Here is a 25,931-nt window from a genome sequence, read left to right on the forward strand (position 1 = left end):
CTGATGAGGCGATGACTGAAGTGATGAGAGACTAATGACGAAGTGACGATGCGGCCGCGATCTGAGACTGAAAGATCAGAGATGAGATGTTCAGATGAGAGTGAGACTGTGAGAGGGAGGCGTGACCGTGATTCGTGATGAGTCTGATGACTGATGAGATGCGTGAGAGGGAGACGTGAGAGGGAGGCGTGACTGCGTGAGTGTGAACTGTGACTCTGTGAGAGGGATTCGTGATGACTGTGACTCTGTGAGAGGGAGGCGTCAAGCGTGAGAGGGAGGCGTTAGGCGTGAAAGGGAGGCGTCAGGCGTGAACTGTGAAGTCTGTGATAAAAAATAAAAGACTTTTAGGGATTCATTCAGTTCAAAACAGAATAGAAGCCTTGGCTTATACGGGTGCCCGCGGGTGCCCACGGGTTCACCCGTATGACCCGTAATTTATTGGACCGGGTACGGGTACGGGTCACACAAAAATGGGTTTAATTTATTGAACCCATACCCTATATTTTTTACCCGGGTGCGGACCGACCCGCGGGTCCATACCCGTTTTGCCAGGTCTAATTTTTAGGAGGTGATTTGTAAATTTTTTAATTAATTAGTAAATAAATACAAATGAATGGTTAATTGGTTATAAATTTAGTGTGTTTTTTTAATTTAAACGTTAAAGAGATAATTTAATTTTAACATAAATATAATATTCACACAATCACAATTCACAAATAAACAATTAAATAAATTTGTTTCTATTAAGTTAATTTACATCGTCCAAATTTGTGTTTTTGAAGAGGTCGAGTAGTTCAGGATCTTTAAGGTGCTGCTATAGTCTTCTGTCTAAATGAGTCTAATCTCGTGAACATGTTATGACTCCAACTATCTCATTGGTTAAATTTGTGTTCTGTCTTTAAGGTGTTGTTATGACTCTAACCATCTCATCGTCCAAATTTGTGTTTCTGAAGAGGTCGAGTAGTTCAGGATCTTTAAGGTGCTGATATAGTCTTCTGTCTAAATGAGTCTAATCTCGTAAACATGTTATGACTCCAACTATCTCATTGGTTAAAGAGCATCTTCTGTCTTCAACAATGCAACCACTAATTGAGATTGTTGATTCAGATGCAATTGTCGAAACTGACACAGATAAAATGTCACGTGCCATTTGGGCTACAATAGGGAACCGACTTGCATTTTGGCTCCACCATTGAAGTAGATTCATCTTACGTTTCTCCTTCTTCGTCATGTAGGACATGTCCATTTGTAGATACCGATGTAACTCATTTGGTCCATGACTGTACAAGCAGGAGTTGTTGCTTCCACCAACACCGCTATTGTATTCCATATACATCCACATGCTTGATTTTTATTGATAAAATGTCTTCATCAGGGTCCTAGTTGTCTCTGTTGGCGCTAGGCGCTCCATTGTACATAGTCTGATATAAAGAAAAAAGGCTTTCTAATTTTCTATTAAAGTCTATCAAATAACAACTATAATCATGATCTAAATGCTGGCCTATCTTAGTGACCATACATTTAAATACGTGTAATTTAAATATAGGATCCACAATAAGACTAATTTATATAAAAATGGAATAACTAACCAATATTTCCGGTATTTTGTTTCCATTTTTAAAACAATGTCGTTTAAATTTGCATCATATCTATGTTTAGCAAACGTTTTAAAAATTTGAAGTAAAATATCTAACGCTACATTAGTACACAGTAAAACATCTCTATAGTGATACTCTATATAGGAATAAACTCTACATAGTCATAAAAAATTATAATCCTAATTTGGGATAGTTATAAATAAGAATAAACTCTACATTATAATAAGTTATAATTTTTCTAATTCCTGCATTAAGGAAAGTTGCCGCTACATAGTAATATTTATTTGTATATTATAAATAAATATATGTTATGTTACATTAAATGTTTAAGATGAAATAAAATATTTATCTAAAATTGTTTAGGACAATGATTTATGCTTTAGAGTTATTACCACATCTTTTACCTTACGAGTACATAATACCTTGCTAGATTGGACACCTTCTTATTGAAGCAAAAATATTTTTATCTTCTGAAGCATGTTTAGAGCTTCATAGCAAGAAATTTTTTGTATTTCCGTACTATTCCTTAGGATTATTTCCTTTATCTTCTTATCTAATTGCAGTAATGATTTCTTCTTTGGTTAAAGTATATACGATTTATTGTTCATTTGGATGATCGAGGAAGACATTAATATCTATTTGATTAGTGTAATGAAGATGTCAAATCTGATCCCTCAATTCTACAATGACTCTTTTATTCTCTTTATCTACTTCATTTGTAATTTTGCAGTGCTTAAAACCACTGGTAATTGTCTGTGGCTTTACATCAATTGATCATGTATTAACTATATTTACAGTTCCATCAATGACACTTATCTTTGTTGGTTCCAAGACACGATCTTCTGTCAATTTCAAAAGTAGGAAATTGAAGCGCTGAATTGAAATTATAATACTATACTACTAAAACATGAATTATAAAATAAGAAATCAAAATAATAATTTTGTAATTACACCTCAATTAAGTTATAACATTCTCATAGTAATAAAATTAGTTAGTCCCACCATTATGACTATAGAGAGGTTAGACTGTAGTAGAATAATAAATACCACTTAATGTATTAGTGGAATCGTAAAAAATTTTACGAAATGAATGCAAAACATTGCAAACCATCCAATCATCATCATTGATGACTTCGTTCGGATAGTTTTCTGGTTGACGAACTTTGTAATTTGTTTTGCGGTTAGCATAGCTCTTTGCAATATCAAGTACATGGAGTTCCAAAAGACATGTATGTATGTACATAACTTCTTTGGTCAAATCGATAGCTCCTCTTGGCGACAATATTTTACGTACTCAGTCTATCTTGTATTGCTACCGACGATGAATCTGATAGCTGCACAATCCCTTTCAATTCTTGAATATATAGCTTCTAAACCTACTTTAACTATCAAATTGATGATGTGGCAGACACATCGCAGGTGAAAAAATTTGTCGTCACTATGCGGATTCAATCTCTTTTAAAATAAAGAAATTGTCACGGTGCTGACAACTGCATTATCAAACGTTACCACCATAACTCTCTTAGTTAATAAATAATCTTGTAAAACTTCAATAATTGTAAAATAAATTGTCTCAGCACTATGTTTACATATAATGGTCTAAAACCTATCAATTTTTGTAGTAAACACCAACTATGATCTAGGTAATGTATTATGACACTAAAAAAATATGTTTTTGATTTAGCAGCCGATATGTTTGAAGTGCAATAGATATATTCCTAAAGTTTTCAAATTCTATTTTAAGTTGATCTCTTATTTTATTATAAAGTTTTAATATGTCCTTTCTACTTATACCTCTACTAACAAGGTTATACGCTGGACAAAAAACATATTTAATCATTTCAACAAAATAAGGATTTTCAAATAAAGAAAGAGGAGAGTCCTTAGCAACTATGTATCTTGTAATTGTCTCTCATGCTTTGAGTGCATTGTATTGTCAGACTAAGAGAGTTAAGGATTGTGGATTAGAATTAAGTTGTGTTTGATTTGCTTACCGGGTGTGGTTGAAGTTGAACCAGATGGTCCAGGCTGCATATATTGGGGGTGCTTATTCTCCAGGTGTTGTCGCATCGTCAAAGTCCTATGCTCAACACAGATAACAGTTGCACAAAAATTACATACCCACATGTTTCTTCCCCCTCCCCATTTGGCTTTGCCCATATTGATTTGATAAAGTATGGCAATGCCCCAGACACGACCCTCTTTGACGATCTTGTCGTGCCCGTGGTGTCACAGCTCACATGTGTTTGGCTACACACAGTCTCGACCATTTCTGGTTGTGGAATTACTACCTCTAGAAAGGGTGAAAATGGATCGAACTCTTCCATTACTTCGGTGCATGGAACATAATACTCATTTGGGGATGATCCTCCGAATGTATGATTTCGGGAATCCATTGCGAATTTATGATAAAATAATAAATACTAAAATTGAATAATATAAATAATAATATGACTATTAAATGAATAAATATAAATATAAATTGAAAAGAGTTTGAATTGGAGTAGAGAGAATGAGAGATTGAGAGTTGTGAAGAAAATGGAGGAAAATTGGGTTATTTGTAGTTTAGGTTTGGAGGCCTTTTTTGTTAAATTTTAGTTCAACCCCCATATTTATTATCAACTTTGTATAAAACTGGGTTTTTTTTTTTTTTCTTTTTTTTTTTTTTTTAATTTGCTAGGGGTGTATAAGAAATTAAAGGGGGAGGGTTTCGGTCGGCCGTGGAGGAGGGACCAACCCAAGGATCGATCCCTCCTATTGGGCCTAGGTCCATGTTTAGGCCCGAGCCTTATAGGATCAGTCCTCCTAAAGACCAGTCTTGGGTTTGGTTTTTGGGCAGTCACATTGGGCCCGGACCCAAATTCTCACCTCTAATATTAAACAATTTTATGTTAATTTAAGGGTGAGAACTTGGAATAAATAAAACTAGAGGTGGAAACTTGTCATTTCACCAATCTTTGGAGGAACATGTCGTTTATTAATTATTAATTGTTACTCATCATCCACGAACTTAGCCTACTGAATTAACCATAGAATATATACTCTCTTTGACACTCTAAATTGTGTTTATTGTTTAGGTTTTGAATAATTTAAACAAACAGAATCATTTAATATATAATAATTTTTAATTTTCTAAACTTTGTTATAGTCGCTTGTGCTGACTGATCATGAGAGTGTTAATTTTGAGATAAAAGATCTTTGTTTTGTGTAGACTGTAAAATCTACGGTTATGGAATAAGGTTTGATCCTATGAGATTGAAGTCACTAACAATCCATTGAACCTACACGCAAAGAAAACAAGCGCGAAGCTTACGTAAAACATCAGTGTGGTTTTGTCAGAGGCACTCTGACTCTCTAATCAATAAAGCTGAATGAGACTATTCAGTGAGGGCTAAGGGAAGGAAAGGTTACTAGAAGTTTAGTCGGAGACTAAAACTACTTCGCAGGTGGATAACTCTTAAGAGCAAGAGCTCAGGAACTAATAGGTGGTATTGAGATTGAATGCCTAATGAGAGGCATGACCTCTCTTTATATAGTGGTCATAGGATCTTCAAATCCTATAGGACTTTGAATCCTTATAGGCAAAATTCTAGTAAATAGGAAAGAACCTAATTTATTTGCCTTAGTACGATTAAGAGTTCTAATTCACATAAGATATATCTGGAGTGAATTAGGATAAAATCCAAATAGGAAATAGGTGTACTTAAGGTTTTAGAACCCTTGGCAGTTACCACGGACCAACGGGTCTGGCCCTAGGTGGGCCAATAGTGATGCCCAATATGGAGAGAGGTTGGGCTTAGGCCATAGCTCTAGCCCATAATGTGAATTTTGACATAGGCCTAACCAGAATTGGGCTACGACCTTAAGCCTACATAGTAGATATTAGTTGTTTGGACTTGATAAAGCCCAAGACAATTTTTGGCCATATATTTAGTTAAATTATATTCTTGTTTTAGACTTTCACGAAAGAAAGAGACATGAAAACACCCTCGTCTCTTTGTCTCTTCAAATTAACCAGTCAAGTTTATAATCCTCAATTTACTTGCAACAAACCTCTTTCTTCTTCTTCTTCATCTTCTTCTTCTTCTTTTTAAATTTGTTTGGAGTTTACTCTTCTTCTGAAGTAGATGGAATTAAAGGGAGAATTTGTCTTCACTAGCAACTGAAGCCTAAATATCAGTTTGATAAAATATCTGTCAATAGCTTTGTTGTCAACGAATATGATCCCCATATTTATCCATTAAACATTAGCATCATTATCAACTTACCATAGGAAACTTCATGGACATCTACCCTGTCAAATAAGAGCAAGAACACAGAAAAAAACAGGGGATTTTAGACTTTCCGAAAAGTCTGTAAATAAATTTGTGCTGAAATGCTTTCTTTAATTTAATGGCGTTCACTTTCGACACATAAAGAAATAGTAGTCTAAATTTTTATCAAATACTTAAACCATCAATGGGTTTACATGTAATTGTAAATTACGTATTATTTTTACATTATTTATATGCATTATTTTTATAAATGACACTCAATACATTAAAACAATAGATCCCAAAGACAAGAAAATGATTAATAATATAGCAGACAACATTGTCACAGATGGTGGAATGCGGCCTGTATCCTTCCTCACAACCATCCCTTCAATGATTGCGTAACCCATAATCAATATATAAAACGAGAGTAAAACTTGTGCAAACATCTTCTCCCAATCTCCAGTAGTGATCATTCCAAGAACTCCCCAAAAGAAAGCTACAATGTTCAAAATAATCAAGGTAACCAATGGAGCAAGGAACATGGTTGAAGTCTGGAAATCAAATATGCCCATGTGGTGTCGCTTAGTTTGTTCATCATCACCAGCTTTGTTCGTGGGCACAAAACTAGCTTCTGAAAGTCCAAGCTTCGACATTATGGCATTTAAAGTTCCATAGAAATAACATGTAACCCCTTTTATCATCCATATCCTTTGTTCATTTCTCCACATCCTGATTGATCCTCCCGTTTTAAGAACCTCGTATAAATGTTTAGATAATGATGATAGAAAGATGAATAAGAATATGTAAAATTTGGAGTCCGAAACCTGTGAGTCAAAAACAAATGAAGTATCAGGAGAATATCCGATAGAAACAAACTTAGGGAAGAAGAAGAAATGATAGAATAAGAAAGGAAGGGTGTTACCTCAGGGAACAAAGGGATGCCATTGAGGAGGCAAAGTTAAGGAATAGTGGCAAAACACCGGAGAGGGAAGAAGTAAATGGGAGAAAGATGCCATTTCTGCATAGCCCATGATCGCGAGTAAGGACATCCTTGGCAGCCCATATATCAGTGGACTAAACTTTGAAATAAGAACTTGAGCCAATCCAGAGCCCCATCTCGTGCCTTGAGTCAGCAAGTCGTTTAAATCGGTGGTAGAAGTACCCAAAAATTGTGGCCTTGATGGGTTAAGATACACTGATTTCCATCCCTTGCAGTGCAAACTTTTGGATCCAGTGAAGTAATCTTCAACAAGAGAATGATACATAAAACCTACCTGTAACCAAAACCAGGTGATTAAACAAACAAACATGATGTATCATTTCAAGTTTTCAAAATGTAGTAATTAATACTTGCCTCTTCACCCCATTTTGAGTTTTCTTCATAAGCACAGGAGGCTAAAACTTCGGTCTCTGGCAGCTATTTACTTGAAGAATCACTACCATCATCAATGCTAGACTTATGGTCTGCACGAAGAGATTTGAGGAACTCGTTGGATTGACCAAAAGAATTCTTCATCAATAATAAACAAAGGTTCTATTTAAGAGAGAATTATAAATCCTAATTATATACATGCAGAATGGTTAATTACAAACAAACTTACCTTTCTGTAAAGAAATGCCATAGAGTGCTTCCCTCTTAATATAAAAATTTGTACCAGACAAGCCTGGTCCTTGTAGTCCATCGAAACCGTACCACAATATCTGAATTGGTGCAAATATGTTCAAATTAACAACATAGGCAAATATAAGTGAACCAAAATTAGTGTTGAATTAGCATACCCGAAATATTAACCGATTCTCACTGTCATAGATATCGTTTTCACTGAGATTATGAAATGTCTGAGGAAATTGAACGAATGCTCGCGAGGGAGAGATCTTGGGATCAAAATGAAAACACATAGCTTGCCTAGCCGAAGTTGGGTCATTGCACATGTCACAGTCCAGCACTAGTATATAGGGAGAATTTCTTATCACACCAGAAACTCGAAGCTGTAATATTCAAAATATTTAACCATAATATTTCATGCAACATCGTTCAATGACTTTATGTACACATGTTAACTAGAGGAGTAGCTCTTACAAGGACGTTCAGAGATCCGGCCTTGAAATGGTGAGGATGAGAAGGCCTTTTTTCACGGGAAACATAAACTAGGAAAGGCATCTTTAACTTGTTCTTCTGTTGCTTGAGGCCTGACCCGACCCGGCCCGTGGCGGGTTACTTCTTTTGATGGATTGTTCCTAACCCATCCGCCAACAAAGGCAAGCCGGGTTAGGCCCGCCATTTTCGGGGTAATGGCTGGCCCAACCCGGCCCGTCAACCCTAACCCGTCGGGTTAGGCTACGGGTCGGACCGGGTTAACCCTATTTTTGGATTTTTTTTTTTATTTAGTTAACTTTTCAAATAAATAATAAACGATTTATAAATGAATAGATGTAATTGTTTTTAGTTAACTTTTCAAATATCAATAATTCAATTAAATTAATTTTTTTATTTAACATTTCAAATATTAATTTAATTTTAATACAATAAAATTGTAATATAAGAAAAATTAGATTTATTCATTCAATTGATGAAACTTTAGTATAAGAATGAATTATATTTTATACAAGACATGGAAATTTAAGAATAAGAATTTAGTATTTAATTTTTTTATATTTTACGTATCATAAAAAATAATAATAACAATATGTCAAATATTACGAAGTTTTATACATTTTAATATTTATGATTTAGAAGTATAGTTTAATATTATTGTATAAAATTATTTGTAAGAGTTCAATCATAATAGTTTAATTAACAGAATTAAAAAAAAGGGAAAAACTTGAAAAAAATAATGAATTTTTTATTTTTTTAATTTTTTTTGGGCCAACCCGATAGGTTGACTGGTTGCCATATAGCAATCCAGCCCGTTCAGGAGTTGCATGAGGGATGGGTTCAACCCGACCCGTTTATAAGACAATCCAGATTAAACCCTTTATAATGTGAGCTAGATTAGGATTGACCCGTCTAACCCGGTCATTTGTTTCACCTACTTGCTTCATTGCCCTTTTCATTTATTATATGAATATAATTGATTTGTTTTTATCTCAAGTTAAATCAGATTGTGATAGGCCGTGGGCTGCAGCCATTTGGGGAACACGTGGGTTGAAAAATTACTGGCCCAGATTGATCGATGAAAGGTAGCCATTAATTTAACGTAATGAAATAATACCTCGATCAGAGAAGGATGGGCTCCGGTACTAATCTGAGCGTTTTTGTCCTCAACCTGCCCCTTCCCTGTAGCTCTTAATACCCGTTCCTTGAACACTTCATACTTTCCCTGCATCAAACACACTCTAATTATTAGCTTTTGAAGTACTGTCAGCCTTTGGCTTTATCAAAATAGTTCTTGAATTAGATAAATAATATAATAATTAAAGTACTTAATTAGTCAAAATGTTTTACATAACAGTATATAACACGTTAATAGAGTCAAAGAAAATAAACTACCGCATGCATAAAATTGACAAACAAAACCAACAACCCTTATATCTATAAACAAAACCAAAGTAAATTATTTCTAGTAAAACCACGCCTGCTGGCTGCTGTAATTGTTTAGAGAGAATCATTAATCAACGAAGAAAAGTAGGTGAGGTAACCGATGCTTTGAAAAAGCTACTACAATAGTTTAAACAATTATTCACAAATATTATATTCCAACAAACCTTAATTTTTTCTTTCTCTTCCATGAACTCAGCCCTTCCAGAATCAGCATATTGTACTTCAGTACTGGAAAAATAAGCTTTTGGGCATATAGTTTTGATTTCATACTTCTCACAAAATGGAAGCCAAGACCTTGCAAACTTAAAAGCTTCCTCCATGCCAGTCAAAGTTATTGAAGCACCTCCGTCGTCTGAAAGATAAACATGCAGTTTCTTGGGTGGATAATCAAGCGCCATAGCTGATAAAACAGTAATCATGACCTCCAAAGTGGGCTCCTTCTTTGGATCCGCAGTACAAATAAACACATCAATGGCTGGAAACTTGTTATCATCTTCTGGTAGTCTCTCAGGAAAAACAGTTCGATGGACGGGACGCCAACGGTAAGCTTGGCCTACGAGCCACCTAAAGGAGAGAACCAGCTCTCCGGCAAAGACTAGAAGCCACGGTAACAAGGGTGTTGTCCTAGTTTTGGCTTCCTGGCAGAGAAAAGAAGCTCTGTAGTAAATCAAGAAAGCTATAGCTATGCAATGGAGGAATGCATATGTCCTGTTTATGTGATAGAGAACTTGTGGACATGACAGAGATGGAGAGGAAAAGAGTTTTCCATTTCCACAGTTTGCTGTTCTGCTCTCGTCAGGTTATCTTTGTTTGATAAGTTTTATAATTGGTTACAAACTTTTGATAATAACCAATGATAGAACTAGGGCTACTGTTGAAACCGGAGCACTAAGTATATATAAATTTACCCATGAACCAAAAATCCAGAACATCAAGTGGGGTTTAAATCATATAATATTTTATTATAAAGATATATTATATTAATAAAAAAAATATCACCTTAAAAATTACTAATATTATTTAGAAAATATATTTGGATGGTTTGAATAAATTGGTAAATAATATATTTGGTTAGGAGGATAAGTAAATGGGTATGTTATGTAGATTATTAAATTGCTTTCCTTTTAAATATTGATATAATAGTATTTTTTCTTATTTTTTTATTATATTTTTTGAATCAATTTTTTTAATCCCTTACATTTGAAATTTTGCTAAAACAAACCAACCATATAAAACTTTAATTTGTAGCAAAATCACTTCCACCCACCCCAAGCCACTGTCAGTAGCCAACCACTACCGTCGGCCACCCCTGACAGTCAACGAAATGATACACAACTGGCCATCTCTGACGGGTCATGAAAAGGCCAAATCTTTGTCGTTTTCGGCACAGATTCTAGATCCATGGCAGGAAAATGCCTTACCAGTGCACAATCGGTCAGATCCCGCTGTCGTGCACCATTACGGCAACTGACGTTGGCTGCCGGCGATGATCTTGGGTGGCTGGGGGTATTTTGTTAATTTTTAACTTTTTTGTGGCTAGGTTGTTTTAGCTAATTTTTCAAATGTAGGGGAGTTGAGTAATTGTTATTTGGTAGACATGTGAGGGCAATTATGTCCAAAATAATTTTTAATTAAGGGTAAAATAGGTAGAAAAATCATATTGCCTCGGTAATGTTTTAAATTTAATAACACCCCCAACAAGGTAAAAAGATTACCCCCCACATTACCAACAGTAAACACTATTTACAATAAAAGATTATCATAATATTTTATTACTTGTAAACCAAATACCGAAATCTTACAAAATAAAAGTAGATTATTCACGATATCTTATATACCCTGATCCAAACGGCCCCTAAGAGGTAATTCATAAACATGTCACATAATATATTTAAATAGTGGATAGTGGCAGTGGTTTGTTGCATTAGTCTCTCCCAATCATTAATCGAGGTACGTGTAATCTGATCTGAACACCTTAGATTAAAAAAAATTAAGATTTAATTTGATTTTCGGTCATAGTAATGCTGTACTGATTGTATTGCATGCCCTCGCCGTTTACTTTTTTGCCTTGGGTATCACTCAATTGACTCGCCGTTTACTGTTTTGCCTTGGGTATCACTCAATTGACTCGCCGGTTACTGTTTTGCCTTGGGTACCACTCAATTGACTGAGAGTGTAATTTGACAATTATGAATGTCGTAAAAACTGATGAACAAGCCAAAAAGAAAAGTTAGACTTGGTTTGGTTTAACTTTTAGCAGCCGAAAATAAATAAAGTGTAAGATTTAGGTTAGACATAGTGTTAGCATGTCCCAACAAAAGGAAGCAATCTTTGAGGAAAGAGTTAAATATTGTGTGAAGTGCAATCGGCCCAATCCCATAAGAGGAAGTTACCAAAACGAAATGAAAACATATATTTAAGCTAAAAGCCAGGGGGGGCCAATGGCAGCCTAGCAGCCCTAATTCTATTAACAAAAGAGAATATCAGCCATTAGCCCATTGTTATTTATTAATCTGGGTAGAATATAAAACAGTTAGATTAACTTTTCGATGATCTCTCTGTACAAACCTTTAAAGCTTACAGCACCCTCTTCGTCTGGAATCCCACATTGGCAATACATACCATTTTGGTGACATTTATAAGTCAAAAGAGATTGCCAATGTGGCATATCTGGGGGTGGAGGGCGGGGAAGCACGCGCCCCTTTAAACCCTAAACCTTTCCCCCAAGGGGACATTGCGGGGTCTTTATCCGATGTTTCCCCCGTGCGGTTATAAAAGAAACGTTGATGCACAGCGCGTGTGATTCCCATGTTGACGCAATTGCCCCTTGAGAGGATTGTTGGTGTGCTGCCTGCACCTGATTGGTGTTGATTGTCGCGGTTACTGTTGTCCACTCCTCTCGACCACCCCCATTTTCTAATATATATAAAATTATTGATTTTAAAAATATGCTTCACAATTATTATATTCCCTTCCATCTGATATTTTCTTCTTACATCGTTTTATTTTATTTCTTTATCTAAATTTAAATATAAATGCATTCATTTAACAATATATTTTCTTTTCAAAAATTTGTTTGGTATCAACCTTTTCCATGATTTCTCTTTCACCAAGAAAATAGAGATGGAAAAAATCAAACAAAAGAAAATTTGAAAAAAAAAAAAACATGATTATTATCTTGCATTGATTGAAATTCCATCACTTTAGAATACTTTTAATCATAAAAACACAATTTCAAAATCCAATTTAATCACTTTCAAAAATCCTTTCGATAACTGGGCTTACCTCTAATCCATCCAACTAAAAACATATCATATTATAGGATGATCCCTGCCAAATTTAATTGTAAATAGGACAACTAAAAGTAAAATATGGAATCCAAAAAGCTTGTTATAAGACCATGCTTTCGCCAAAAATATAAAATTTGAAAGGATTATATACACAAAATGTATATTCATGTATTTGAATATTAAAAGTAACCCTCCCCTAACTCTGAATTTTCTTAGAGGTTTGCAGAACAATACGGAGCGGCAGCAATAGCAGGCAAAAGATAGACGCTATGTTCAATCCAACGAAAACAAATCACCAGATCTGACAGCTCGCACTGTAAGGGTATACATCTTCAGGAATTGATACTTCCATCACAATCCTTCCCTAACAAAACATTATACAATTTGAAAGCAAATAAATCCCTGGCTACGAATGAATCGAACTAATAATTTTTTACCGCAAAGTAAATTAAGCTGGAAAGCTTACTCTGCTAAATTAGTTTCCCCTCTAAGATGTGTGGTAGTGAGAAGTCAGTATAATTATATGCAGGCATTGCACGTCCCAGCTTGACTGTAGATTCAACGTAGCCTCGACACTAGCGCAATTTCTATGATGAAATTCATTAAGACATAAGTTTTGCTTGATGAAATTTTTTCTTATAACCAAAAGTAACAATAATTCATGTGAATTCACCTTTCTGTGAGAAGGGAATCATTTTGGTGATGACGATGAACAATGTTCCAAAAATTTCCATGAAGGCCGCAGAGCATTTAATGGAGGATTATTCCTCATCTGTAAAATACCCTTAATCCATTTCACCCGGTTTACAAGCTCCTCCAAATCTAAGATTGCTGCTTCTATTGTATCAGAACACAAAGAATTTAAAGGAATGGTTCCATCATTTCTTGCCTTCTTTGATGATCCACTATTCTGACAACTGTCTTTCTCAGCAGCAGTTCCTGCCATTTCAGCCGTTGCATCTCGAACATGTGAACTTGACACACTATCTGAATAACTAGATTTTCCATTACCAGCATCTAACACATCAAAGCCCATCTTTTTTTCCAGTGTACGAATTTCCTGGCATGCAGGAGGACCAAAAGGTCGCTTCGCAAGTCTTTCTGATATTTCTATAGGGGGTAGTGAACTAGCTGAAACATGAGAAGAGAATGACGCATTAAAATCAGTTGACCCTTCAGCTGTTGTCTGAGCATCCTTTCTCACTTCATCAACAGAATGGGCAATCGACTTTACCAAGCCTCCTGCAGCCATAATGATTCCCTTGTTAAGCAAGCTCATCTATTACCTATTCAAAGTATCAAGAAGCACAGCGACCAAAGTAAATATGATGGTAGCATCCAAAATAAAACCTGACATGGTCGAACCAACTTGTGACTCATTAAAATTCAACATCAAGCTTGTGATTAAATCAAATTATAGCCTTGCTTGTAGTCGGAAGACAGGTTAACCTCATTAAATAATTCATTTAATGAAACATTTTTACCTAAATGTAAAATAATATACAGTCATGCCTTTAAAATTGGAAGTTAAAACTACTTGTCAACATCTAGCACATAGGAAACTGACCCTTGATAAGCATTTCATTACTGATTAACTTTAAGGGGCATACCTTTGAATGTTTTGAAGGCATTAACCCACATTTTCATAATTTCAGTGTCAAGAATCACCTCTCCCAACACCCAAAGAAAGTAGAGAGAGGTTTTTCCACTAATAGTCTTGAGCAAACTTGAACCTTTTTTTTTATGAAATAAACCCGAGTCCAGGTCAGTGTTCCTCCTGCCAGCTAAATTTCAAGCTGTTAAGTCCTTCAAAAGATCATTCAGTTATGCTCTTAAATCTCCAGATCAGTCAACAACAATTTTCTGATAAGGATACTGCCAGCTACTCAATTCCAACTAACAACAGATTAATCAACCATTTCCCACTAGATTGGGGTTTGAATGTATCATTGCAAATCATAAAGGTAAAAATTCTCCAGCACCTAATGTCAGTGCTATATAGAGTTAGGAAATCTGAAGTTAGATAGAATGAATTAAAATAAATAAAAAACTTCACCAGCATTCTTAGAACAAGATGTTTAACCCTTTCAACCAAAAGTAATTTCAAACATTGGGAAAAGAAGAAAAAAAAACCCAAGCTAGGATATTCTTCTTTCAAACAAGAAGCAGATAAATGTTGATTGTTGCAGCACTCTTACCTTGATTCACAGGCTTGATTAACCGAGCACAGCCTTCTCTCTCCTGCAACAGCAAAAGCATTGCAAAATAATAAGCAACTACAGTTAAAAGCAAAAATATATAGGGATCCCCAATTTAAAAGAGGAAGAAATAAGTGTCATGAAAGCTTTGCAACAAGGTTTAAAAAGCAATATGTCCTAAACAGAAGAAAAACGAAATATGCATTCAGTCACAAATAATATTAAATATAAGGGAACCTCACAGGAATAGGAACAGTCCAGCCATCATTCGGAGACCAATCCAAGGATGGGCGTAGGTCGCTGCAGGAAACTTCATAGGATGATCCCTCACCCAGAGGAGGTTGTGGCAAATCAATCTATAAAAATAAAAGATACACTGATAAGATTTCTACTGAGAGACAAAATGAATGGATACAAAAAGTCTGAACCAATAAGTAATCATCAAAGTAATGTTTAAATTTAAACCCAAAATAACAATAAACCAAGCGCGGTGTGGTACGCGGGGTCAAGAATAAATTCCCATCCACAAAAAATAAGGATTCTGAAATTGGACTTACTAAATGAAAGTTTTTTCACTATTTCTACTACAGTTCCTTCGAAAAAAAGTGAATACAGGATGACTTAAAAAGGTTCATATCAAAAACATAGTCTAGCATTGTCAAGACATATACTAGTTTTGCCTCACTTGTTGCAGATCAACTTGGAGAATTTCAAAAGGCCTAAACCATCTTTTTACATGTTCTCAATTCTAAACCAATAGTTAAGAGTTAAGACCTACTACATATGTTCTACTATTATTGCAGAAGCCTATCATTTTAGGACTGAACACTTCTTCCAAAATTAATTGACACCAATAATATTGAGCATTTCAAAATTCATGACTCCTAACCTTTCCTTCCAAGAGAAGTCAAACTTAATTTTGAAGACTTTTATCAGGAATTGACTAGTAGTTCTAAAAACACTTGGAAAGGAAAATTCGGAAACTTTGTTATCAATAAACCACCTCATAAATGATAAAAGGTATCTAGATTTATTTAAAAGAAGCAAAAACGAAAATCATTATTACCCGGGCCTTCCCGTCCCCTAATATTTTCGTTATCCTAGCAGACCAATAACAATTATCAGCCCACCAATCAACCAAATCTCCCACCTTCCATACATCTCTGACAATGACTACTACTTCTGAAATGGTATTGAGATCAGGCCTTTGACATTCACGATACACAGGAGGAAAGTGAGGGCGAACCATTAATTGCCTTTTTATCACCGTCGATTTACCACTAGAAGAGGGCTTCTGATATAACTTTGTCCATTGTATTTCTGTAAATATGCACATGTCAACTAACAAAATGACCAAAAATAAGAATAAAAAGTCGACTAAAAAGCATCACCACAATATCTCGTGCAATGAGAGCACAAGGCAAATGAGGTAGGGCCCATACCAAGTTTTAAAAAAAATTACAAAATAAAAAGTAAAGCTGAATGAACCCAAACAATCTTAACTCAGTCTAACTTTTGAAAAATAAATATGTTATAAAATAGGAAAAGTAAAATTAAATGCACCTTGCCCTTGCAGCTTTTCATACACACCAAATTTACTATTTTCTTAATTAAAATTATATCTTCCAAAACAATCAACATTATTGTCTTACAAACCTTATCTCTTATGTGTTGCTTGAAATAGTTCTTTACAATTAATTTGCATCTCTTCTACAAAGGTTAAGTGCACCCTCTTTTTGGTACATTTTGAATTTATTATACATCATCTTATACATAATTGTGCCGTTTATATTTTCTCTTATGTCTATATATTTGTTTTTCTCCCTCCTTTCTTTTTCATTAATAATTTGTTTGGTTTTGTCGACAATAAACTTCTTGGACCAAAATTCACTAACAAAACAATCATAAGTGAACAATATTGAATAATAGTATCCATCATTAGCTTTAAAATTGAGAAAGCCAGTGTAAAATTATTTCTGTATGGTTACAACTAAAATTTAGTTAAAAAGCCAATACATTCACTCTCCAGACCAAAATACATAGCAACAAAAAGAAGAGAAGAGAACAAATAGCAGTAGCATAAAGCGCACTAACAAAGAGATATTACTTACTTTCATCTGGAAAATCATAATATTCCATGGCATGCACTATCTCCTTTTTCCTCCGACCAATCTCCTTTATCTGATCAAAGACATACTTATTAAAGTAACAATGAAAAGAAAAAGATCAGGCATATTTATTAAAGTAATAATAAAAATTGTGAGCTTCATCAAATTAATAACACTATGCAAGGACAGAAACTACAGAATTGACAGTCAAAGGAATTAATAAAAGAAAAATGTATAAATTAAAGAAACAACCTTCAAACCAAAATGAAGAAGACATTTCATTACCAAAACACCAGAGTGGGTGTAACAACTGATAAAATGAATTGTGTTTAAACATAAAATATTTTTAGCATAGTAGACCTGACAGTTAAGTGGAATAATCGAGGCTAAAAGTTTAGCAGAGAATTAACTTCATGACCAATCATCAGGTCTCCCACAGCCAAAAATGGCCAGATCATTAAACCAAATTGATCATAATCACTTATCCATTAAAATTTCCTTCCTTTCCTATTCTGTTTGACTAGCTGAAACAAAAGAGTTTCACTTTATGCAGAGACAATAAGAAATCTCAATGATACATCTAAACCAAGAAGTCAGGCATGTGGTTTTTTCAGCTTGAGCCCTTTCCTTATGAATTGTTTAGTGACACCTAAATCCTAAAGACATTGACTTTCAAGATGTGCCCCATATATCTTTCCAGAATGCTTTCCTGCCCTCACAAGTAACTCAAACAGACTATTTAAAAATATGCAACTGAAATGTATCATCTTCTATTTAATTTGATTCAAAAAATAAGCCTATCAACAATTATAAGGACAAACATGGATACAAAGATAGAGAAATAATCAGGATGAACTGAAATTTTTTATCAGTGCTAACACAACAAGAATCTAGATATTAACATGACCCAGAAGTAACCACAAGAAACTGATCTTTGTAGGCTATAACCCTAAAACATACCTTGCATCGGAACCACGCACCACGATAACCCGATATGAAAGATCTCGCCTCTATCAGTTGGTCAACTTTAAAAGGAAGCTCCACCTTGTCCATCACAGTCCATCAAACAGTAAATAGCTCAAGGCTGAATTTATAGTTGGCCAACTTAAGCCAGATTCTTCTTCTACTAAGAACTTTTTTTGGCAGTTCAGATTGGAGGGTCTGAATCCGTGACACAAAGAGCTGTCTTAGAAAAGAATAATCACGTCAAAATATACAACTATACCCAGGATTTCATAAGGCTTGTAACAAGAGAAATAATAGCTGAACATTAAAGTAGAATACTTCAAACTAGAAACTTCTTGGAAAATCAACACCTAGCCTGGGATTGTACAAATTTTAGAAAAGTGATGCAGTACAACCTAGAGATTTTAGGGATTTTTTGTAACTTATTTAGGATTCATTTTCATTCATTTTCTTAGTTTGTTTTTTCCTATTGTAAATGAAGTGAGAACTTCCTCATTTGGATTGATCTTCTTGCCTATTAAGTGGATATTACATTTCCTTCAACAACTTGATATTGTTGATAAATTCACAATAATGATAAGTTACCACTAGACCTAAAAGCTTAACCCAGTGGGTAGGATTCAACAATAATATTTAAGTCCTGATAAAGTGGGCTTGGGTAGAACTCACACCCAAAAGCTAGCTCAAGGGAGGAGGGAGCCCAATCATTTATATACACCATAACAGTCCACTATTAGGGCAGTGTGGGACAAATTCAACTACTAACACCCTTCCTCACGTTTGGCGTGCAAGGCCAGGGTCCAAACCCATCATCGCCCTAACCAAAGAGGAGAGAGAAACAAACATGGCTCTGATACAATGATAAAGTGGGCTTGGGTAGAACTCACACCCAAAAGCTAGCTCAAGGGAGGAGAGAGCCCAATCACTTATATACACCATAACAGTCTACTATTAAGGCAGTGGGGGACAAATTCAATTACTAACAAGTCCAATAGGCCCTCTCATCTAAAGCGTGGATTTTATTTTTCATTCAGTTGAAATGAAGGAATTTGAATTTGAGGCCCTTAACTCTAATACCATGTTAAGATACCACTTGACCTAAAAGCTTAAGCTAGTAAGTGGGTGACTCAATGTTTAATTCAAGTCCAATAATGATGGTTTTCTCCTCATTTTTATATTTCTCCCTTATTCTTCTTGTTTTTCCTAGGGGTGCTCCAAAAAAATGCAAAAACCAAACCGAAATATATATATATATATAATAATCTTAATCCCTAAATTTGCACAATTTCTTTTGTTGTTTTCCATTGGGACTTAGTTATTTTGTTATTTTATCATGGACGTTTCATTACAGACTTTTATTTTTCTTTAATTTCGAGCTTTTATTTGTATCAATTTTTAATGTATTGTTAGTTATGGTCAATAGATATGTATGAATGTTTAATTTTTATTTGGATATGTATTGTTGATGTTTACAATTTAATTTAGGAAAAATTTAAAAAAATAAAATAAGTTTTATCCAATAAAAAAGGGAAAACCAGTTCAAAACCGGTTAACCGGTTTTTTCAAAGCGATTAATCGAAAAACCGATTTTCCCCCAAAACCGGTTCGGTTCAAGAAAGCGGTTAACCGAACCAGTTAACCGCTTTTGAAAACCCCTAGTTTTTCCCCCACTTCTATTTCTTATCATATCTCTACTCTTTCCTGCTACTTCTTCCTTAATTCTATCCTTCTTAACCTCTTTCAAAAAGTTCACTAAGAAGCTATTAGTACAAGATTCAATTTAAACTTTCAAGATAGCACTAAGCCTTATACCAAGCAAAAAGCAAAAATAAGGCACTTCATAATGTTAACCATAGAGTCTTCAAGAGGAGGAGCAAATAATCATCCTCATGCTTGTTAGATTTCTCTAGGACACCTCAAGTAAGGGGTGATGCTACCACCAATAAGCCAAAAATCTCCCTCCCATCTCCAACTTGGGATTTGAATCCATTACCACACTTTGATAACATCACTTTTTATTAAGTGATGCCAATCAACTCTCACAAAAGTTTCAGTTGAGAGAAACAACTTATTGTTTTAGAAAAAGGCAAAGCTCCACACAAAATGGTAGACCAATGTAAGACACTTCGCAATGCATTTCAAATAGCACCCGGGGCTGAAGGTGATTTGTCACATCCCACATCACTAACTAATAGGTCTATGATTCAATTTATAAGGCTTTTGTACTCATAACTAAGTAGATATGTTTTGGGTGGAAGACGCTAACGTGAAGCCCAGAAGCAAGTCTGTGGCGAGCTCGCTACCCGATGAGAAAGTATGACGCCTCAAGAGGATACAAGATTTATAAGATGTGGAGTTTGTCACAACTCACATTGCTAGCAAATGGGACTAGAATACAATTTATAAGACTTGGTTCTAATAACTAAGCAATACACATTTTGGGGTGAATGACACTTGTGTGAAGCCGAAAAGCAAATTTGTGCGGATCTGAGCCCAAAACAACTTACATCAACCCACCTATTTTTCTTTAAGGAGTAATTTTAGCAGCAAGGTGATGGCAACCCACATAAACCAGCTATTTATATTCAACTAATGAATATAAAACACCTATACTCTCAAACTAATTACATCAAAACTAATTCGATTCAACCTTACTCTCTTCTTTAAAATCATAGCAAATGATTAATCATATAAGCATTCTGTCAATCAAAAGTCACATACAAACCCAAAACTAGTGTTTAAGGATTCATATTATCATACCACTTATCATCATATTAGAATACTCCACATCAATTGGGCCTATAAAATCATGCGCTCCCCAACATCTCAAGTCTCCACCTAATTTGCATCAAATAGCATATCAAAGTAACTACTTTACCTTTTCTTAATTAGAATCCTAAGGTCGTCATCCATAATGCAACTTACTTAAATCAAAACTCTACAATCAGGTCACCATCCATAATGGACCTTATTCAACCATCACATAACACCCCACGACACTTTTCCACTTCAACCATGTTACTCAAGTCTTTGTATATCTGCCTTTCTTCATGTATAACCAATCAACATATCTATATTAGTTTTCTTATATGCATCTTAGCTGCTCCATATGTATATAAACAAACCTATATAATAATTTACCAAAATAGCTCCTTCATTGTGACAAACACCACAACATCTACAAACCAATGGCCAAAAAGTATACAAAGAAAGACAACACAAACGAACCAACAACAAAATATGAATCTAATAGCATTTTCCGTCCTTGTACAATAAGATGTGTAATAACAAATTAGATTCAAGTCCGATGTGAAAATCAAAGGTGTCAAAAAAAACTTCTATTTCAACTAAATAAATTGGACAAATTCGGCATTATCAAGCCCTAGAGTGAGTGAGCAGAATTTAATCTCAAAACCTCCTTGTACAACCCCAATAAATCCAAACATCCAGTACCCACTGATCCAAAAAAAAATACGAGATCAAGAACTTAACTCCACAAAAATATATTGACCACTAATCCAAACCATCATCCAAAATCCAAAACCACTCATAATTCAAATATTTTCCTCAATGAAAATGATGAAAATGGAAGTAAGATTAATAGTGCAAATTCTACCACAAAGTAAGACTTGTACCACTAATATCAAGTATAATTTGCTCAAATCTCAGGATAAATAAAGGTATTAGAATAAAAATAAAGTATACTCAAAACCTACATAATAACAATAACAGAATATATGTAAATTAAGATTCAAAGTGATGCAAAAACATCAAAGAAAAGAGTAAAATATTATGACCTTACACCTCAAAGAACCAAGCCTCTCTCAAAAGAAAAAGAAAAAACCCTAGATTTACATTACCTTTAAAAACCTGTATATAAAGCCACATGTTGCTCTCTTAAAAGGAAAGAAACATGAGGAAAAAGATCACAAAGAGAAAGCGTTTTGTGGAGTTAAATGCAAGAATCCTTCTTAACAACAATTTTGTCATATAATTAAAAAATAAATAAATAAATGAAATGGATAAAACCTAATAGAAATTGAAAATCTTGGAAACCTTGCTATGAATTCCAATCGAATAAGTATGAAAGGTTATCGAGGCGCCGCCGCGCGTTGGGCGAGAAAGTTAAATGAGAGTGATTGAGGAATTTAATGAAACGATAAAATGCGGTGCAATGCCATTGATTTAACTTACAAGTCTTTCCGAAGCGAACAGCAGGAATCGCAAGAAAGAAGACCCACAACCGACTTCCGCCCGGGTAAATCCTAATTTGTGTGTCAGAATTTGAATTTCCTTTACTCCACTCTTTATTGTACTTTTATAGCAGGTAAGTCACGATATTGTCGGTTGCGTCTTGTTTATTATTTCGTACCCAATTCCATTCCTAAAATATTTGGGCTCCGTTTGGTTCAAAATTTGAGGGTTTTGGAAAAAGTTAAAAAAAAGTTGAATTGGGCGGATATTACGATGTAGGATTTATAAATTAATAAAATACCTATATATTTGTTTTTTTACAAAATACCCCCTATAATAAAACATTAAAAGTTAACAAAAATACCCCTAACCCACCCTCAAACACCCCCAGTCGGCCACCACCACCGGAGGTGGCCGGAGTCACCTTATGGGCGCATGACCGGCTGGATCTTGCCGGTCATGCGCCGATATGGCCTTTTCCGGCCAGATCCACGGTGGATCTGGTCGGCAAAGGCCAGATCTACGGTCAGATCTGGCCGTCAACCGCCAGATCTGGCTGTATTTGCTCTCAACGATGGCCAACAAACGGTCGTCATTGATGGTCAACGACGACCGTTTGTTGGCCGTCGTGACCGACTGTTACGACCAAAGATCTGGCCGTCAACGGCCAGATCTTTGGCCTTAGATCTGGCCTTTTCCAGCCAGATCCATCGTGGATCTAGCCAGAAAAGGCTAGATCGGCGCACTACAGACCAGATTCAGCCGGTAGTGCGCCATCCAACCACATTCCGGCCATTTTCCGACGGTGGTGGCCGGAATCTGGTAAATGTAGATTATTGGGGTGTTTTTGTAATTTTAAAAAAAATATTTAGGGGTATTTAATTAAATTAACAAATTTAGAGGGTTTTAAAAAAATTGAATAATATTGAAAATAGTATTCCCAAAAATGAGGGCTCCGTTTGGTTGCCAATTGGGAATACTACTTTTAGTATTCCCAAAAAAGTTAAACAGTAAAATACCCAAAAACTCACAATATTATTCAACATTTTTTAAACCCCCTAAATTTGTTAATTCAATTAAATACCCCTAAATATTTTTAATGTTTTTGTTACAGCAACTCCGGCCACCCTCCGGCGGTAGTGGCCGGCTGTCCGTATTTGACATTGGGTTGGGGGTGTTTTTGTTAACTTTTAAGATTTTATTATAGGGGGTGTTTTGTAAAGAAACAAATATAGGGGGTATTTTATTAATTTATAAATCCTACATCGTAATACCCGCCCAATTCAACTTTTTTTTTACTTTTTTCAAAAAACTTTTCCCAAAAACACCCAATTGTGAACCAAACGGAGCCGAGAGTTTTTGGGTATTTTATTGTTTAACTTTTTTGGGAATACTAAGAGTAGTATTCCCAATCTTGAACCAAACGAAGCCTTGACTCTTATTGATTGGTTTTTGAGAATACTATTATTAGTATTCCCAAAAAAAGTTAAACAGTAAAATGCTTAAAAATTCACAATATTATTCAATATTATTTAACTTTTTTTTAAACCCCCTAAATTTACAAATTTAATTAAATACCCCTAAATATTTTTTACAAAATTGTAAAAACACTCATAAACCCACATTATACCAGATTCCGGTCACCACTGTCGGAAGTTGGCCAAAATCTGATATAATGGCGCACTACCGGCTGAATTTGGCCAGTAGTGCACCGATCTAGCCTTTTCCGACCAGATCCACGGTGGATCTGGCCGGAAAAGGCCAGATCTTTGGCCGTAACCAGACGATGGATCTGGCCGAAAAAGGTCAGATCTAAGGCCAAAGATCTGGCCATCAACGGCCAGATCTTTGACCGTAACCAGACGTCAACGACGACCATATCTTTGGTCATCGTTGGCGAGCAAATGCGGTAAGATCTAGCCGTCAATGGCCAAATCTAGCCATTGATCTGGCCTTTGCAGATGGATTTGGCCGGCAAATGCCATATCGGCGCACGACTGGCTGGATCCGACTCTGGCCACCCTCTGGCAGTGGTGGCCGGCTGTGATTATTCAATGGGTGGGTTGGGGGCGTTTTTGTTAACTTTCAATGTTTTATTATAGAGGTGTTTAGTAAATAAACAAACATAGGGGGTATTTTATCAATTTCCAAATCCTACATCGTAATACCCGCCTAATTCAACTTTTTTTAACTTTTTTCAAAAAACTTTTATAAAAAATGCAAAAAAAGTGAACCAAACGGAGCCAATATTATTTTGAATATAATTTTGTGAATAATATTGGGTAGTTGAATAGGGGAGTATTACGAGATAAAATTTAAAAATTTGTAAAAAAAACTCTTAAGTTTGCTAATTTAATTAACCACCCCAACATGTAAAATGACAAAAACACCCCCACCACTTGCAATGCCAGATTCCAGCCACCACCACCGAAATCTGGCCAGAAAATTACTTTGCGACACAAACTGGTCGGATCTGTATCGTAATACGTCAGTCGAAAAGGGCCAAAGAAGTCAATCTTTGGCCGCCAAAGATATGGCCGTCATTTTTTGTCAACGACGACCATTTTTTTTGCCAATCTGGCCTTTTTCAGCCAAATCCACAGTGAACTATCGGCAATTTCTCGTCGTGGTGTAGGTTGTTGTACAGATTTCGGCTACCACCGATGGTGGTTGTCAGAATCTGGCAAGTATGGGGTGATGGGAGTGTTTTTGTTAATTTTTAAACTTTTTTTCTAGGGGGATTAATAAAATTAATAAACTTAAGGGGTTTAAAAGTAATTAAAAAAATATATTAATATTTCTGGAATAATGTGCCAAACAATATTTAGAGAATAAGATTAAAAATATGGGAATAAATAATAAGTCAAACGCACCCATTGTTTGTTTCATTATTTTTGACTTATTATTTATGAAATACTATTATATTTTATTCAATTATTTCACTTACAGAAAAAAAATTAAAAATAAATAAAAACACCCCCACCCACCCATAGTTGCCAGATTTTAGCAACCATTTTCGATGGTAGCCGAAATCTGTCACAACGACATACAAATGATCGGTAATTTGCCAATTTGGCCAGATTTGGCCATCAGCAACGGTCAATTCTTGGTATCTTTGGTTGTCATTGACGGCCAGATTTGGCCTTTTGCGGCCATCGATAGCCAAATCTAGCTGTAGATCTGGCCTTTTCCGGTCAGATATGTGGTGAATCTAGCTGGAAAAGGTCAAATCGATGCACGACCAGCAAGGTTCGATCAGTCTGCATCGTAACGCCAGATTCCGACCAGATTTCGGTGGTGGTGGCTGGAATTTGGCACTGTAGGTGGGTGTGGGTGTTTTTTGTCATTTTATAAAAAATTTATATGTTAGGGTGTTTTGTTAAATTAGCAAACCTATGAGGTTTTTTTTTGTTAATTTTTAAATTTTACTTTGTAATAATCGCCCTACTCAACTATCCAATACTATTTCCAAAATCCTATCCAAAATAACAAACCAAACAGACCCTAAAAGTCTCCAACCGTTCTAAGCTGCTACAATGATGCAGCACTTGTACGATTCAAATTATTCTTTGAAATTCGGATTGAACCGGATCCTTATCGGTCCAGATACACTTTAAACCTCCTGTTAATTGTTATAACAGTTGGACCAGATTAATTTTTCATCAGCATCTCCTTCAGAAACTTTGTGTTAATAGTGAATAAATAAATAAAATAAAATAAAATACATTAAATTTGTTCACCTATAAGCGAACAATTTTTCTCTCTTGCAATAATTTTTAT

At 35.2% G+C, this 25,931-nt stretch overlaps 1 protein-coding gene and 1 pseudogene across 1 annotated transcript; both read right to left on the reverse strand.

Moving 5' to 3' along the window:
* Positions 1-5,941: 5,941 nt before the first annotated feature.
* LOC116134056 lies at positions 5,942-10,164 on the reverse strand (annotated as a pseudogene).
* Positions 10,165-12,737: 2,573 nt separating this feature from the next.
* LOC116133466 lies at positions 12,738-17,068 on the reverse strand. The gene is made up of 7 exons (XM_031419174.1): positions 16,995-17,068; positions 15,950-16,203; positions 15,126-15,239; positions 14,884-14,926; positions 13,359-13,927; positions 13,152-13,272; positions 12,738-13,049 (listed from the first exon to the last, which is right to left on the reverse strand). The coding sequence occupies exons 1-5, from the start codon at positions 17,020-17,022 to the stop codon at positions 13,377-13,379; spliced, it is 990 nt and encodes a 329-aa protein (XP_031275034.1). The 5' UTR covers positions 17,023-17,068; the 3' UTR covers positions 12,738-13,049; positions 13,152-13,272; positions 13,359-13,376.
* Positions 17,069-25,931: the final 8,863 nt, after the last annotated feature.

The sequence above is a fragment of the Pistacia vera genome, unplaced genomic scaffold (genome assembly GCF_008641045.1).
Source record: "Pistacia vera cultivar Batoury unplaced genomic scaffold, PisVer_v2 Contig108, whole genome shotgun sequence".
Classification (NCBI taxonomy): domain Eukaryota; kingdom Viridiplantae; phylum Streptophyta; class Magnoliopsida; order Sapindales; family Anacardiaceae; genus Pistacia; species Pistacia vera.